Raw genomic sequence first — 18057 nt, forward strand, 5'->3', positions numbered from 1 at the left:
TAGCCAAAGCTGGATTGCCCAACTGCTGTGCTTTTTTTTTTTTATAAGTGAGTTTATCTGTAAATGCTGTGATCAAGTCCACATTTGGTAGTGGAATCTCCAACAGTTTTTATGTTTTGTATTTGTCAGGTGTCCATCATTCCAAGGGGCAAAGGTCTGGGTTACGCTCAGTATTTACCCAGAGAACAATACCTGTACACCAAAGAGCAGCTCTTGGATAGGATGTGCATGACTCTGGGTGGCCGGGTGTCAGAAGAAATCTTCTTTGGAAAAATTACAACTGGTGCTCAAGATGATTTGAAAAAAGTGACGCAGAGTGCATATGCCCAAGTAAGTATGAAATGGAGAGCTTCTTCCTCATCTCACATTGCTGAGAAATGGTCATTTATGAGTGGCTCTGAAGCAATACCACTGTGTTCGACTGGTTTAGGCTTCTCAGGCCAAGATTATTTATTAAAAGAAATCCATTGTAAAGCAATCAAAACTTACGAAAAGAAATGACTTTTGGGCAGTACTCCTGTTCCTCGTATGTCAGCTCTTCTGGGTCTGTCACTTTCTCAAATCTTTTAATGATGCATATGATTTTTTTCTGTTGTCTTTACCTTCTATTTCTTAGGACATTATTTGTTGTATTTGTTTGCTCGTGTTGTTTCTGGCTTAATCTTTATTTTTAAAATAACTTTTCTTTTATATCTTTTTCCGTTGTTCTAGCACCTCATCTGAGCTTTTCTGATTCTGATTTATGTTATTCTACATTTTCTATCATTTTTCTGTTTTCTTTTAGCCTTTTCTGGAGTATAGGCTATAGCTTTCATCTGTTTATGGATATCTTTCCATCCTGCTTTTCTTAACTATGGAGACATTATTCTGTTGCTCTTTTTTCTTCTCAGAATAACTTCTTAATAAGGGGTTTTTCCATTGTTCATTTTACATTAAATCTGTTTTCCTGGCCTCTTAGGATGGAGGAAGATTAGGACAGCCAGCTTTTCTATTTTGATAGCTTTAGAATTCCCTTTTCTGATGCTTTTATGAAGTTTTAAAAAACATGGCCTACTACTTATGGGGTCCTCCTGGCTCGGTTCCTGCTCCTCACTTTAATCTGGGCCTTCCCTTTTCTAGTAAGTTTGGATTTTACTTCCAGAAGCTGCTGCTTTTTTCTTGTTTTAATTTAAATATTTGGGGGTGACTTTGGTTGCTCGAATCATATAGGTTTCAAGTGTACATTTCTGTGGTACATTATTTGTATATAGCATTGTGTGCCTACCACTGAAAGACCAATCATTTTCCGTTACCATATATTTAGCCCCCTTTACCCTATATGACCCCCCTAACCACCATTCTATTATCTGTGTCTATGAGTTTGTTTTATATCCCACACATGAGTGAAATCATATGGTTCATGGCCTTTTCTGACTTATTTTGCTTAGCATAATATTCTCAGGGTCCATCCGTGTTTTCGCAAATGGCAGTATTCATCTTTTCTTATGGCTGAGGAGTCTTCCATTGCATATATGTACCACATCTTCTTTATCCAATCCTCTATCAAAGGACACTTTGTCTCCATATCTTGGCCACTGTGAGTAATGCTGCAGTGAACATAGGGGTACATATATCTTTGTGAATAAATGCTTTCAAATTTTTCGGGTAGATGTCCAGAAGAGGGGTTGCTGGGTCATATGGTAATTCTATTCTTTTTTTGAGGTACTTCCATACTATTTTCCATAGGGCTGTACATATACATTCCCACCAGAAGTGAATGAGGGTTCCTTTTTCTCCACAACCTCTCCAATACTCGTTATTACTTGTCTTGTTAATAATCCCGAAGCTGCTTCTTAACGTGGGGCTTCTTGTTAGCTTTGGGCTCTTATGGCCCAGACTGGACCAACCACTCCCTGGCCCGATGGGCTCGGGGAACGGGAAAGGCAATGCCCTTTCCAGGGTCAGTTGTGCTCAGGTTGACAGGACGCTCTTTGTAGGAAGAACCTGGAGGGTGTGGGGTTCTTACTCTCTCAGGTCTGTCAGAAGCTTCTTTTCTGCTTCCCTCGTTCAGAGAGTAGCATGCAGGTCTTAAGCTGTCGGATTTGCCCCCACCTGTTTCTCACCTGATTTTGTTGTAGGTTGTTGTTGATGGGCTTCTGGTCTGGTGTTCTTTATTGAGGAATTTAAAACACTATTTACTGCTGCCCCTGTACACAGAACGTTCAGCCCACTTAAGGCTGCCATGTAGATTTTGCCAGGTTAAAGAGTAGTATTACAATGAAATGTGTGAAGTTAATTCTAAAGACTTACAGGCATTTTATATAAATATGTTAGCCTTTCAGCAAAATCGGATGTCCACCACTAATCATGTATTCTTTTTCAGATTGTTCAGTTTGGCATGAATGAAAAGGTTGGCCAAATCTCCTTTGACCTCCCACGTCAGGGTGACATGGTATTAGAGAAACCTTATAGTGAAGCCACAGCAAGACTGATAGATGACGAAGTACGAATACTTATTAATGATGCTTATAAAAGAACAGTAGCTCTTCTCACAGAAAAGAAAGCCGATGTGGAGAAGGTAGGTGCCAATTGTACAAATAATTCTAAACACAGTTTTGCAAGAAAAGTTCAAAGTGATAATTGACTCTTGGTGGGTTTATAGAAGTCAGCATTTCTCGTATCTGGCTAACTCCTTCATTCTGATGTTTCTGTGTCTGTTCTGAGGTGGTGGGAATATGGTGATAAGCAAAAGTGGGCATGATCCCAGCTTTTGTGGCTCTTAAGAATATGAGTGAGGGATTCATGAAGTCTATTAATAGTTACCCAGTAAACAATTGAATCTGTACTCTTCCTCACCAGGTATTTTACCAATATAGTAAATCCTTGGTTAATATCATTGACAGTTTCTGCAACCTTAAGTGAAATGACATATAATGAAACCAGTTTTACCATAGGCTAATTAATATAAACACGAGTTAAGTTCCTGTGGCCTCACATCAACGTTATAACAAAACAGCATTGAATGAAACAACATTATTTGAGGCCCTGCTGTACTAAGTGTGGAACGCAATGGACTAATAGAAATTTACCATTGTTTTTCACCTCTGGAATTAGTAGTAAGTGACAGATGAAAGGGCACATAGAGAATTAGCTAAACTTGATAAGCAGGAAGTCAACACATGAAAACTACATTTGGCTTAATTATAAGCATCCATGGATAAACATGCTTCATGTGTTTCATTGTTCCTCATTTGGATAGCACCTGCAAAAGGCACGGATCCTTTTTTAATTCAGTGGATTTCTTGCATCTAGTAAATTCTTAATTATTCAGACCCTATGCCACCAAAATTATAATATTTTGTTCTTTGAACATTCTTCACTCTAATGAGAAAAACACAGATGAAGAAGCCTGATAAGGGATTGACATGATAAAAGAATATTCATAAGCAAGCCTTCAGAGAAGCCTTCTGTGAGCCTGCGCTGTGCTGTGCGATTCTAAAAATCCATGACATCTTTTCACAAAACTGCAGTGTAATTGGGAGAGAGCTAGTGTCTCTAAAATGCCAGAAAGCATGCAGCAGGAGCTCCGAGAGAGAACAGTGGTCAGAGAAGGCTTTGTGTAGAACACAGGGCTTAGTTTTACCTGGAAGGAGAGTCAGCTTCCAGTCAGTGGGAAAGGAGCTCTCAGCGTGGAGGCCTGCTGAGCAGAGCTGAGCAGAGAAGGGTAGGGGGAGGAAGGCAGGATTGGGCCGGCCTGCCTGGAGCAGATAATGGGGGAAAGGGAGACTGCAGTACCCAGGTCCTCAAAAGCCAGGTGGAAAATTTAGAAACATAATTTTAGGCATAAAAGTGACTTTCAAAATCATCTAATCTAACTGCCTTGTTTTATGGGAGGGAGTCTTTAAAGAATCTTAAGTAGAAATGATTCAAGTTCATCACTTAAAAGGAGAGTGTGGCAGCAGTGGGATGGAAGAGACTAGAACAGAGACCAGCTCAGAGCTGTTGCAGGCATGTGTAACATTCCTGAGATGGTGCTGGTGGTGACGTCTGAAAAACCGAGTTGCTGATTTAAGTTAATAAGATTTATTAAGTGGAGAATGGATGGGAGGAAAGCCCTTGGATTGACTCCAGTGCTCCTCCTACTGGCAAATACAGCCTGGGGTGGGACCGGGGGAGGGATTCAGCCTTGACCTCCGAGAGGACATAAGCAGTAGGCATTTACAAGTGATATATGGATAGGAGGTCCAGACCAGATACAGGATTTGTTGGTTATCCCCCTACAGCCAATTGTTAAGAGAAAAATGAGCTGTAAAAGACAATAGAGGGCGGAAGTGCTCACCGAAATGAGATGACCAGCTCTGGGGGAATAGATGAGAGACCAGCTCGGGGATTCCATGTGCACACCATAGATGCTCAGATGGGTCCAGAGAATGCACTCAGTTACTTACCCTTCCATATGTGCAGTATGTGTGCTGACAGTGCTAACAAAGAAGTAACTGTTGGTGAAGGGAAAAGTAATCCTCAGATCTTGAAACACCATGGAGTTCTGAAATTCTGCCTGGTCCAACAGAAAATGAAGTCCATTAAGAATAATGTGGAGCCAGCCAGGAGCCATCAGGTGGAGAAGTGGCTGGAGCCTTTGCTGCTACAGCAAATGCCTTCCAAATTCTGGGCCTCAGTTTACCCATCTAAGGTCAAGATTTAGAAGAATAAGACTAATCGTCTAGCATTCACTTAGTTTGGTGTGGTGTGTGTGCCAGGACCGCCTGACTTCTCTAAGCCTCCTGCAGCCTCTGAAGTAACTGTATCATCCCCGTTTACAGATGACACTAATGCACAAAGAAGCAGTGCTGCTTCCCTTTGCGTAAGCTCATCGGCAGGCGGCTGGAAGTGGCATTCAGATTCGGACCCAGGCGTCCGGTCTGCAGAGCCCTTGCCATTAGCTCCGAACCCAGCCTGTGCCCGTCAGGGTGACTGGTCTGAATTGAGATGGACTGTGAGCATAGAATGCACACTGGTTTTGAAGACTTAGAATGAACAAAAGAATGTAAAATATATCAATTCTTAAATCATTACATGTTGAAATGACAATGTTTTTGACATACTGGGTTAAGTAAAATATCACAACTTAAGTGGTTTCTCGTAACTGTAAATAGGCAAATTTGAGTATTAAAGAGGTCTAAGAAGAAATCATAAGCTTTTATTTCTTCAAATCTTCCATACACAAACAATATATTAAATAATTAGATCATTTTAGTATTCTGGCTATGTTTTTTTAAAAGTCTTTATCCCTTAAAGATGTAGACAAAAATATATAAGGATAAACTGATATGACATCTGGGATTTTCTTCAAAATAAACCAGGGAGTAGATGAACAAAAATAGCTCTAAGTGGATAATTATTGATAGTAGTTAGATGGGAATTAGTTATCCATTTTTTCTACCTTTGTACATATTTTAAATATTCCATAGTAAAGTTTGAAAAGATCACAAAGATAGCAGAAAATAGTTCTATTATTTGGCATATTTAAAAACAGCATTTCACATTAACTCCCGATATGTTAAATTTCTTAGGGAGTTACCTACTAAATCTATTTCATGAGGTCAGTTTACAATGTTTTTTTGTAAATTTTTAAAAAATATATTTTTATTGATTTCAGAGGGGAAGGGAAAGGAAGAGAGATATTAACATCAATGATGAGAGGGAATCATTGATTGGCTGCATCCTGCATGCCCCCTACTGAGGACCAAGCCCATAACCTGGCCATGTTCCCTTGACCAGAAAAGAACCCAGGACCTTTGAGTTCATAGGCTGACGCTCTATCCACTGAGCCAAACCGGCCAGGGCAAGATCAGTTTACAATTTAACCCACTTTATTCTCTTTGTAATGGTCAGGTGCTTTAACACAACCACTCTCCCCTGCTCCCCTGACACTGTCATTGCTCACTTCCGTGCACATTGTTGGTCAGGTGTGGTTCAGCGGTTGAGCGTGGACCTGTGAGCCAGGAGGGTATGGTTTAATTCCTGGTCAGGGCACATGCCTGAGGTGCAGGCTCGAACTCCGTTGGGGGCATGCAGGAGGCAACCAATCGATGGTTCTCTCTCATCATTGATGTTTCCATCTCTCTCTCCATCTCTCTTCCTCTCTCAGAAATCAATAAAAAAAATAAAAATAGATGATTCATCACTAAAAGATGTATTTTCCCTCTTTTAAAAAGCAAATATTGTAAACTACAGACATTATGCATCTCACTCTTCATTGTGTGGATATACCAAATGTATTTAGCCACTCCCTTACTGCTGGACATTTGTTGTTATAGTATTTTGCACAACGTACTCCAAAATTATGTGACCTTATGTATATCTTTTTCAGTGATTTTTAAAAATATATATTTTTATTGATTTCAGAGAGAAAGGGAGAGAGAGATAGAAACATCAATGATGAGAGAGAATCATTGATCGGCACAACCCCTACTTGGGACCCAGCCGACAACTGAGGCATGTGCCCTTGACCATAATCAAACCCGGGACCCTTCAGTCAACAGGCTGATGCTCTATCCACTGAGCCAAACCAGCCAGGGCTCAGTGATTCTTAAACCCTTTTTGGGGTGGGGTTGTCTATAAACTTTGTTGAGTAACTGTATTGTTTATATTTCAGGTTGCTCTTCTATTATTAGAAAAAGAAGTATTAGATAAGAATGATATGGTTGAACTTTTGGGCCCCAGACCATTTGCGGAAAAATCTACCTATGAAGAATTTGTGGAAGGCACTGGCAGCTTGGATGAGGACACTTCGCTTCCAGAGGGCCTGAAGGACTGGAACAAAGACCGGGAAAAGGAGAAAGAGGTGTCTCCAGAGGAGAAAATCGCCAATCAGATCCGAGGAGGGAGGCCGTTTTAGCTTATATTGTGGGTTCAGTTTGCACGTTATTTCAACTCTGGCTTTCTCAGAAGAATGAGAACACTGCTAAGTTGATCTTAACCAGCGCTGACCAGTTGAAGTGGTGGGGAGAGGAGTACTTAATCCTCAGCTTCAGCAGTCCCAGTAGGGGTGGCGGGGTGATTTCCCCAGGCCCTGGGCTCTTGGACAGCGGCTGGGAGAGGAGCTTGGTGCCCGGCACTGGTCCCGCTCCACCATCAGTGACGCCAGCAGAACATGTCGGGGAGAATCGGAAAGCTTGCCAGCGTGGGAGAGGCCTGTGTTTCACTTTCCATTACCCCACCCTTCATTCCCATTTCCCTGCAGAGGCTGTGAAATTAAATTGGATTCCTGATAAGAATATTTAAATTTGACTAATACTTTGAAGATTGAATCCAGACTACATGTTGCCGTTTTACTGGGATGATTTTCTACAGAGAGCTGTAACATATTAAAAAAATATGAATGTATTATGTAAATACGGCTTCTTTACATCAGAAATAAAGTATAAACATTTTAATTTTTTCTCCTGACCACACAGAGGGCCATTGTTTATGCTTGGGATACTTTCTTTTAGTCTCTGGTTCTCATCTGCTCGCACGTGAGGATGAGGAACTTCTAGGTTTGTGTGTCCTGGAATGATGAATTCTGATACCAGCTCAGTCAGGGTGAGAATCTGTGATTTACACCTTTACTAGACCAGTCATGACCACGTGTTGGTCACTGTCTGGGACTGGGAGTCGGTGTGTCATAGCAGGTGTGGCAGGCTGTCCCAAGCCATCACCTGGACTTCAGAGAAGAGCAGTGACAATAAGCTAGAGAGGCCCCTGTGCCCTGGATCTTCCATGACTTGCCTGCTCTGAATGGTAGGCTGTGGCCATTACTATTAGAAGGGTGTGTGGGTCCAGAAAAGTGGAGGTCTGCAATATTGCAAACGTAGATGGACTATGCATGAAGATGGACTAAACCTTACAAAGCCACTATTTGGATTTGGAAGTACCATGCATTTTTGCATTTATTAATACATATTTTTAGCAGCTCCCTTTACTGTTGTTCCACTTGCCTTGTGTATCCTTGATGTAGTTATGTTGTGGTAATGGTGACTCCTCAGACTTAAGACAAAATCGGTGGCATCTGGAGCAGCACTGGGCTGATGGGATGGGAGGTGGCTCAGGCAGTGACCTGCAGAAGCTACACTGATGGCCCTCTTTCCTCAGGGGGTGCTTGTGGGAAGTAGCTGAGTGAAGAATTGTTTTTTGGGGTTTTTTTTTGTTTTTTTAATATATTTTATTGATTTTTTACTGAGAGGAAGGGAGAGAGAGAGGCAACCAATCAATGTATCTCTGTCACATCTCTGTCCATCTCCTCTGTTTCTCCCCCCCTCTCTAAGAAATATATCCTTGGGTGAGGATTAACAACAAAAAAATTCCTTACAGGAAGGCTAAGGCTTCACACAAATAAATGCAGTTAGTGGGTGTGAGCCATGGCATCACAGCACCAGGCGGGGCTAGGTCACACTGAGGTGGCCCTCGATCTCAGTGGCTCCAAATGGCAAAGACTTTTCTTCCTTGTCCAACGGTTACCGATGGAGAAGCTGGGTTACCTTTACAGGAGGCATCGGGGTCCCCCACGGAGGAGTCAGAGCAGACGGCCAAGCACTAACATTTGCTTCACTTTCTTTTGGCTAAAGCACCATCACTGGTTCACAGCTAACTGGCAGTGCTGGCCAGTTACTAGTAAAACTAGCCTGGTCCTGCCCTGTGGAATTTGACTTTACAAGACCTGTTACAGAAGTTGTGGCTAGTTTACAGGAACCATAAAGTGATCATTTATTACACAGACAAGAGCCTTCACCCTCTGTGCTGGGCCAGGCTGCTGGCCTGGGTTCCTGCTCTGAGAGCCCACCCATCCCGTGCCCCTCACCCACCGAGAGCCAGCTGGAAGCCTGAGGGTGATCGGTGGCTCCTCTGGCAAATCTCAGCGGAGTCGTTAGGGAAGGCTGGGACCCACTGGCCCAGGGAGATGGAAATCCTGGGGGAGGTCTAAATGCTGATGGCTTTTCTTTATGCACACACAGCCTGGGAGTCAGAATTCTGGCTCCCACCCGCAAAACCTGCATTCAAGAAGAGCCTCTTTCAGTGAACGGCAGGGGCAGGTCACCCAGGGCAGACTAGAGATCTGCGCAACCATCGTGAGGATGCCAAGGAACAAATCTATCACATAAGCAAAGGCTGGGAGAGACGAAAGAACAGTTTTAGTGTTTTATTACGAACAAGCTGTTTCAAAGGTTCAATATTGCGTATTCAAGATAAGGCAACACGGCACAGCTTCATTTCACAAAGGATGAAAAAATACTGTTTCTGACTTCCCTGCTAATTCTCAGACATGGTTGAACACTTAATAGAAGGTGAGGTTTATTCACTTAGCCCTTAACTGATGGCCCATAAGTTCTTTTAAGTCCTCCATCTGATCTGAACGGGGAGGACTGCCAATTCTCTGCTATTTTAATGTACTTTTCTTTGTTCTAGATGACTGAGAGTACAATTTTATTACATTTGGGAGGGGCCTGCACCCATATATTTAGACCAGTGCATCATTGAACAGCCATTGGAGTTAAGACACATCTGAGTTAAAGCAAGAAAGTCTGAACTGTCGTATGTGAGACGGGCACGCCTCTATTCGTTGATCTCCTCTTCGTCGTCTTCGAAAGCTTCTTCACCATCGTTGGCCGTAGCTTCTTGATACTGCTGGTACTCAGACACCAGGTCATTCATGTTGCTCTCCGCTTCTGTGAACTCCATCTCATCCATGCCCTCGCCCGTGAACCAGTGCAGGAAGGCCTTCCGGCGGAACATGGCAGAAAACTGCTCCGAGATGCGCTTGAACAGCTCCTGGATGGCCGTGCTGTTGCCGATGAAGGTGGAGGCCATCTTGAGGCCCCGGGGAGGGATGTCGCACACGGCCACCTTGACGTTGTTGGGGATCCACTCCACGAAGTAGCTGCTGTTCTTGTTCTGGATGGCTAGCATCTGCTCGTCCACCTCCTTCATAGACATGGGGCCCCGGAAGACGGTGGCCACGGTCAGGTAGCGCCCATGTCTTGGATCACAGGCCGCCATCATATTCTTGGCATCGAACATTTGTTGAGTCAGTTCGGGCACTGTCAGGGCCCGGTACTGTTGGCTGCCTCTGGCCGTCAGGGGGGCAAAGCCGGGCATGAAGAAGTGAAGGCGGGGGAAAGGGACCATGTTCACCGCCAGCTTACGGAGGTCAGCATTGAGCTGGCCCGGGAAGCGTAGTGAGGTGGTGACCCCACTCATGGTGGCCGACACCAGGTGGTTGAGGTCCCCATAGGTGGGCGTGGTCAGCTTCAGGGTGCGGAAGCAGATGTCGTACAGGGCCTCGTTGTCGATGCAGTAGGTCTCGTCCGTGTTCTCCACCAGCTGGTGGACTGACAAGGTGGCATTGTAGGGCTCCACCACCGTGTCCGAGACCTTGGGGGAGGGCATGACGCTGAAGGTGTTCATGATCCTGTCGGGATACTCCTCCCGGATTTTGCTGATGAGCAGCGTGCCCATGCCTGACCCTGTGCCCCCTCCCAGGGAGTGGGTCAGCTGGAAGCCCTGCAGGCAGTCACAGTGCTCACACTCTTGCCTCACCACGTCGAGCACCGAATCCACCAGCTCTGCTCCTTCTGTGTAATGCCCCTTTGCCCAGTTGTTTCCGGCACCAGTTTGTCCTGGAATAAGCAAAAGAGTAGCACACCATTTAGATAGGGCAAGACAGGCCCTAACTGGTTTGGCTCAGTTGGTTGGCACATCCTCCCATATACTCATATACTGCAAGGTTGCAGGTTTGATTCCCAGTCAGGCACATACCTAGGTTGTGGGTTTGATCCCCATTTGGGGCACATATGGGAGGCAACTGATGGTTGTTTCTCTCTCACATCATTGTTTTTCTCTCTCTCAAATTGATAAGCATTTGCTTGGGTGAGAATAAAAAGAAATATAATAAATAGGGCAAGACCATAGGACCCACTCATTGATATTGATACATTTTAAATGGTGATGGAAAAGATGTATTATCGGTTAGATAATATGGTGTTGGCCAAAGTCAGCAGGTGGGTAAACAGGCACCACCAATATTGCTGGTGAGTACATGTGTTAGTACCTCTTTAGACAAGTTAAATACTCGTCAATTTTTAAAAAATATTCTTTTATTGATTTCAGAAAGGAAGGGAGATGGAGAGAGACAGAAACATCAATGATGAGAGAGAATTATCGATCGGCTGCCTCCTGCACACCCTACACTGGGGACTGAGCCCACAACCCGGGCATGTGCCCTGACCGGGCATTGAACTGTGACCTCCTGGTTCATAGATCGACATAACCACTGAGCCATGATGGCTGGGCACCCCCATCAATTTTTAAGATGGACATATGTTTTGACCAGGTAATATCCACTTATTCTCCAGAAGTTAACTTGAATTTTTCCAACACAAAGCTGGTGGCAAGAATTCACAACCACAGCCTGACGACCAGCTTCTCTGCTCTGCATGGGCAGGTCCATGCCTGATGCTGCACACCACAGGGGAAACTGAGGTAGGCAGCAGTGACCCCACCAAGACTCCCCCTTGAGACCAGCCTGGTGCTGCATCAGCTAAGATGAGTAGATGGGAGGCTCTCGTGCACTTAGAGGGATGGGGGCCCCTCACACTGAGGTCTGCTGACCAGCACCCCTGGATTCTGTTCTCAAGGCCTTCATCGAGGGCGAATGAGTCATCTTAAATGTCTGTATATCTTCCATAGCATTTATCAGTGCCAAGCACTGTGGCGTTCCTGGAAGTCTAAAACAAGAGAAACAACCCTAATCCTGTGATTCTTCAGTAATTTTTAAATGGACTATTAGTGACGTGTATCACATACAAAGGGATACCCCTCTTGAATATGCAAAGCCTTACAAATCAGCAAGGAAACCAACTGCCTTTAGGGAAATGGGCAAAGAATATAAATAGTTCATAGTGAAGGAAATGAAAATCACAAGTATTTGACATATTCTTCATAAGGGAAATGCAAATTAAAACACGAAGATTCCATTTCTCCCCTATGGAATTGACAGAGGGGAAAAAGTCCGATAACACTCGTTGGCGAGGGTTTGGGAAAGGCCCCTTCCTACATGGCAGCTGCTGGAGGCTTAAGAAAAGGAGACTGTTTGGAGAATAATGGAGCAATATCTGTCAAATTAGTCCTCTTGGATTCAGCAATTCTACTTCTATCAATTTTCTTAAATAGGTATACTCATGTGTGCAAAATGCCCCACAGACACATATTTCCTGAAGAGCAGTTTGCAATAGTAAAGAAAAAGTGAAGCACCAAAGTGTCTTTGAAAAGAGGCTAGTACCTATGCAAATACTATCAGCCAGCAATCCTAGGACTGAGATGGGAACATTTTCTTAAATATATTCTAAGTGGAAAAAAACCCAGAGTACTAAGTGGTGCATATAGTTGACAATCATCTTATGTATGTAATGGATATGTTCCTGCTGGGATGTGCACAGAATGTGTCTGAAAGGACACACATGAGTCTGAGAGTGGCTGCTCTGGGAAGGAGCTGGGGGCACCAGCGTGGGAAGGAAGGAGACCGAGTTCTCACTGAACACCCTGTGGTTCCTGTTGAATCCCGGACCATACACATCGTTTACCTGGCTAGCTAGCAAGAAGGAATGTTTTTAACTTTAAGCATTTAAAAATGCCTTTTGGAAAGAAATTGGAGAAACACGCACTGAACTCATAAATGATTGTTTCTGAAGGAAGGGATTTTAGGCAGTTCAGTTTCAACATTATATATTTGCTGATAAAAATTTAATTAAACATACATGTATTTTATGTTCATCAAAAGAAAATTATGGAAACCTTCCTTTAAGGAAAATTTTAAAGTGTGTCACCAATAAGTGGGGAGACACACAATGGATAGGCAGTGACCGTCATAGGAGATGTCTGAGAGATGTTAATGAGCTTTTTTCAAAAGCTATAAAATAGTATGTGTAGCACAATCCCATTTTCAAAAAACTAAATCAAATGTGTGTGTGTGTGCGCGCGCGCGTGCGCGCATGTGCGTGAGGTCGCGGGTACATGTGTACATGGAAAAGGTCAGGCAGGACACTCCTCCACTATTTACCGCAGTGGTTCTCAACCTTCCTAATGCCGCGACCCTTTAATACAGTTCCTCATGTGATGACCCCCAACAATAAAGTTGTTTTCGTTGCTACTTCATAACTAATTTTGCTACTGTTATGAATCGTAATGTAAATATCTGATATGCGGGTTGTATTTTCATTGTTACAAATTGAACATAATTAAAGCATAGTGATTAATCACAAAAACAATATGTAATTATATATGTGTTTTCTGACTGTCTTAGGCAAACCCTGTGAAAGGGTCATTCGACCCCCAAAGGGTCGCGGCCCACAGGTTGAGAACCGCTGGTCTACAGCATTCCATTGTCCTCAGGGACTAAAATCTCGGGGGCCATCTGTGGCAGGATGGGGGGTTTCTGTGTTTACACTACGTACTTGCTTATTGTTTGAAAAAATACATGTGGAGCCCGGCCGGCGTGGCTCAGTGGTTGAGCGTTGACCTATGAACCTAGAGGTCACAGTTTCAACTCTGGTTAGGCAATATGCTCTAGTTGCAGGCTTGATCCTCAATGTGGGGTGTGAAGAGAGACTCATCAACTGATCACTGATTCTCTCTCATCATTGATGTTTCTCTTTCTCCCTCTCCCTTCCTCTCTGAAATTAATAAAAATATATTTAAAGGAGGGAAAACAAAAAACCCACGTGAAAACAGTGTAACTTTGTAATGGCAACATTAAATGTTTAAATATTAAATAGTGAGGTTTAAAAAATAAATAAATAAATGAATGAATGAATGAATGAATGAATAAATAGTGCGTTTTCCAGGAGGGCAGAACCGCCCATCGGAAACCACGGCTGTTCTGGTCTGTCCTCACCCCACCTTACAAGTGAGGCCAGCCTCACTCCTGTGTTCTCTGCCCCATTTGGCTGGTCAAAGGCATCAAGGCTATTGGCATGACAGGACCTGTGGCTCACAGTAAATTGCAGATAGTATCTCTCTAATAATCAACTATAAAAACATTCCCTCCGTGCCTGCATCAGACCCTGTGGGCACTGACCACTTCAGCCCCTCAGGTGGTCATCACCTTGACCAGAAGGTGACTGTGTTCTCTTTCTTCCCGCCCAGTTGGGTCGCACTTGGCTGCCTCGAAAATGATCATTGTCCTTCCTATGCCCCTACTAACTCCTGTCTACCCCTCCCACCCAACGCAGCAGCCGGCAGCCCGGCCAGACCACAGCAGAGGCTCTGGGAGGAACAAGCTGGGGGACCTTCTACTCACGGCTAGCCTGGCACCTGGGCTCACTCCTGTAAAAGGAAAGACTGAGTGTAATTGTTACAAAGAGACTAGGAATGATTTCCTTAAACTAGAGTAGAAGCAGTAACTGAACATAAGCAGGTGGCGTTAGGCAGACAGAAGCCACAGTAAATCAAGCTCGCTCGAGTGGGCAGTGCAGCGATTCTGAACTGGACCCTTTCTCTTCCTGCAGCTCACACCACGCACGTGGCTCCCTCAGTGTTTATAACATGATGAGCCATAAGGTTTTCTCTGCTCTTGTCAGAAGGAGGAAGCTGGTGAGTTCTGAAAATATTTTGCCACTGTCTCATAGCAACAGACGTTCCCAGTTAAATATTTGGGGGTCATGAGTTGAACATCTTCTGTAATGCAATGTTGTGACATTAATCAGCGGCTCCGGGGTGTAGAGCACAAGGCTGCAATCTCGCAGCTTGGCAGTCGGGTTGCAACAGATCCCCTGGGTGTCATCGGAGTCCGCCCTCTGGTGCACCTCCAGAGCTCACACTGTGAGTGTGTGTGCTCTCTGACCCTCTCTAGCACCAAAATTTGAAGAAAAAAGTGCAAGTGCAGAAAGGCTTGAAGGACGTTTTCTCTCTCTGGCGTTACATTTTATCCCACAAGGATGTTTCCCACTATCTAACAGTTATGATGGCTATGTAGCCAGCAATTCATTGGGAAAAAGTTGGTTGTTTTTTTTTTTAAGTATTTTCATGTTTAAAACTCAAATGCAGATAAATTTTCACATTGAGAATTATACACACTTCAAGTCTATGTTTTAAAAAGAAAACACTTCAAACTATATTTGAAAATGGACTGATTTTGGCTTAACTTGCCACCTTGGAGACAGTGAGCTAGAAAGCCACTGGGGGATGAACCATCTCCCACTCACAGACAATTCTGCCTCTTTTATTACCTGGAAAATGCCCTGAAAACAGCTGTTCAGCCAAACAATATAGGATGTTCGTACATTCTGGATGCCCCTCCCTTCCACAAATGTGCTATTTTAACAAAGTAAGCATACTCATTGAAACAATTCAAAATTCTTAAAAGAACATCCATTTTTTAAAAATACTAAAGAATAACGTTATTTCACATTAGTACGATGTGTTAAAAATTTTAAATATTCTGAATCAAAGACAGGTATGCAGGTTTTGGCAAGAAGCAAAGAAAGAATCCTGGGGACAGTGTAAATGCCAAGCATCATTTCTAACATTTTTCAGTTTACAAGGATAGTAAATTAGATAATAGTTATTATAGGTCTATCTTAATTTGTTCTTAAACATCTTGACCTCAATTACTGACACCTAGATAGCCGAGATCAAACCTTTTTTACACTTCAATATTCAGTTCAATCAAATAAAACTTCCACAATTGCTAAATTTGCTGCCCTGAGAAACTAGCTTAACACGACGACTTTAATAGTCTGTGATAATTCAATTAGGTAAAAATTGGTTCCCGATTTTGACTCTCTGAAACCTCAAATGCCCTGGCTGTGCAGGAGGGCTGCTAGGGGGAGCCTCACTCCTGAGCAGACATCTGGGCTGGGAGGGGCAGGAGGAAGACAGAGAGGGTGGGGCCTCTGGCGTCCCACTAGTGACCTTGCCCAGAAAGTGCATCCACAGGTCCCATAGCCTCATCCGTGATATTTCTTATGACAGATTGAAGGCATGTAAAAGGATATGAAGAGCACTGTAGTGGATATCTACTTACCTATCACCCATTTTAAGAAATAGAACATACCAATGTTACATGAAGCCCAATAGAACATATATAAATTAGAACATCTTCAATTTAAACAATATAGAGTACTTTTTTTCTATGTTCTCTCCAACCTCCATGGGATCAGGGTTCGCCGAGTTACATCTGAATCTTTGTGTTTTTATGTGTGAGTCCTGTTCATGTGTGCCTGGGGCCAATTAGGGTCTCTAGTTCAGTGAAAGGCAAAGAATATAAATGTCCCCATTTGTGAACAATAAAAATATTGGCAATTTAGGGTTTCTAATATAAGAAAAAGGGCACCAGAGTCCCGATCTATTTGAAATATTAAAGGTGAAAGAAAACTCTTGAACAAGTTATTATTAGAAGCTTCACCTGTCCCATTGATTGTGTAGGTTGTCATGGTGATGAGAAGTGGATGACATCCAGAGGATACAGTCTTTGTGAACATTCATCTTCCCGAGAAGCCACTGCCTTGCCTTCTTCCTAACAAGTCCGTGCCTGATTCCGCTACAAGGTAACTAACTCGTACACCAATAAAACCTTCCAGACTGTGTCCTCTTGTAGAGGCAGAATGTCTATGAATGGGAAATGGTTCATCCCCCTGTGGCTTTGACTCTAAAACCTATGGCTACAGCGTGATGGAGGCTGGTAGCACTAACAATGCCACTTTAATTTTATTTAATTCATTTATTATTTTTCAAAATATATTTTTGTTGATTTCAGAGAGGAAGGGAGAGGGAGACAGAGATAGAAATATCAATGATGAGAGAGAATCATTGATTGGCTGCCTCCTGCACGTCCCCTACTGGGGATGGAGCCCGCAACCCAGGCACGTGCCCTTGATCGGAATCGAACCCGGGACTCTTAAGCCCACAGCCCAACACTCTCCACTAAGCCAAACCAGCTAGGGACAATTTATTTAATTTTATATAATTTAGAAGTTTACAGAGAGTGGGTGCTATTATTATGTGTTTTGTTTTGTTTTTAGATAGAGGAAGAGGGAGGATTTTCCCATTCTGCTAGAACAAACTCATATGGCACCAGTCTTTATAGAAAGAAAGCAGGACTGTCTATAGATACTGAGAAAGAAATATAGGCACAAACGTATTGCAGTTAAAAGATAAGCAATATAGGAACCAAAAATAAGTTACTATTATCATATTATTATAATTTATGAAGGGGGAAGAAGTTAATGTCTAAAATTATTTTTTTGAAATAAAAAACTATCAGGATAAGCATTTCATTTAGAAATACAGAGGTTACTTTCCTTAAAAAAAAAAAAGTCAAGAATTACAAGAGGTGCCTGTGATCAGTTTGGGGGTCTGCTGATTTCCTGTGCCATGTGATGTTTTTAATCTCGCACACAAATTAGTTTTGATGTTTAAAAAGAAGTAGAGACTGGAAAGAGGGAACCTACCGAAGATGAAGTTGTCAGGCCGGAAGAGCTGCCCGAAAGGCCCGGATCGCACACTGTCCATGGTGCCAGGTTCCAAGTCCACCAGGGCGGCCCTGGGCACATATTTCTGAGCTGGAAGAGAACAGAACCCACCCACCAGAGGTCATTTTCTGGTTTCTGAAGTAACAGACTTCCCCATAGCAAGTCCTACAGCTGAGCTGCCTGGAGCGTGAGGCAGGGTTTCAGAGAGGGCACCTGGCTGTTGTAGCAGAATCACAGACTCTGAGCGCGGGAACACAATCCCACCCTGACTTGTTCAGACGAGGAAACCAGCCCAGGCAGGAACGGGCAGAGGAAGTTCCAGGAATACGCAGGGTGGGAAATCAAGTCTCCTGACTTCCTGCCTCCTGGATTTTCCGTTCACCCTAACACCTCTTCCTGTTGGGCAGTTTACGTTTTTAGCTCCATGGAAATAAACCCTGTCTGTGGTGGTAAATTGTGCTGTGCCCAGCCGGTGTGGCTCCATGTTTGAGCGTCTGCCCATGAACCAGGAGGTCACTGTTAGATTCCCAGTCAGGGCACATGCCCAGGCTTGGTCCCCAGTGTGGGGTGT

The 18057-nt window shown here is 43.5% G+C and overlaps 2 protein-coding genes across 2 annotated transcripts in view; one reads left to right on the top strand and one right to left on the bottom strand.

The window, feature by feature from the left end:
* The window catches only part of AFG3L2 (AFG3-like AAA ATPase 2), a 39274-nt gene extending 31843 nt beyond the window's left edge, over window positions 1–7431 (top strand). The window contains exons 15-17 of the mRNA XM_006763261.2: window positions 130–330; window positions 2363–2557; window positions 6638–7431. Of these exons, the coding sequence (XP_006763324.1) occupies window positions 130–330; window positions 2363–2557; window positions 6638–6880 (639 nt within the window). The 3' untranslated portion in view covers window positions 6881–7431. The remainder of the gene's footprint in view (window positions 1–129; window positions 331–2362; window positions 2558–6637) is intronic.
* Window positions 7432–9145: 1714 nt separating this feature from the next.
* TUBB6 (tubulin beta 6 class V) lies at window positions 9146–17696 on the bottom strand. Its single transcript, XM_006763263.2, has 2 exons — window positions 17466–17696; window positions 9146–10637 (listed from the first exon to the last, which is right to left on the bottom strand). The coding sequence occupies exons 1-2, from the start codon at window positions 17524–17526 to the stop codon at window positions 9574–9576; spliced, it is 1125 nt and encodes a 374-aa protein (XP_006763326.1). The 5' UTR covers window positions 17527–17696; the 3' UTR covers window positions 9146–9573.
* Between the last annotated feature and the right edge of the window lie 361 nt (window positions 17697–18057).

Source organism: Myotis davidii, unplaced genomic scaffold (genome assembly GCF_000327345.1).
Source record: "Myotis davidii unplaced genomic scaffold, ASM32734v1 scaffold78, whole genome shotgun sequence".
Lineage (NCBI taxonomy): Eukaryota > Metazoa > Chordata > Mammalia > Chiroptera > Vespertilionidae > Myotis > Myotis davidii.

What these genes read in the sequence shown, in the direction of transcription:
- TUBB6 (XM_006763263.2), bottom strand. Translation starts at nt 17,526, where the DNA reads ATGGACAGTGTGCGATCCGGGCCTTTCGGGCAGCTCTTCCGGCCTGAC. An exon ending in GCCTGACAACTTCATCTTCG is followed by an intron (nt 10,638 to 17,465) that starts GTAGGTTCCCTC and finishes TGCTTATTCCAG; the next exon opens with GACAAACTGGTGCCGGAAAC.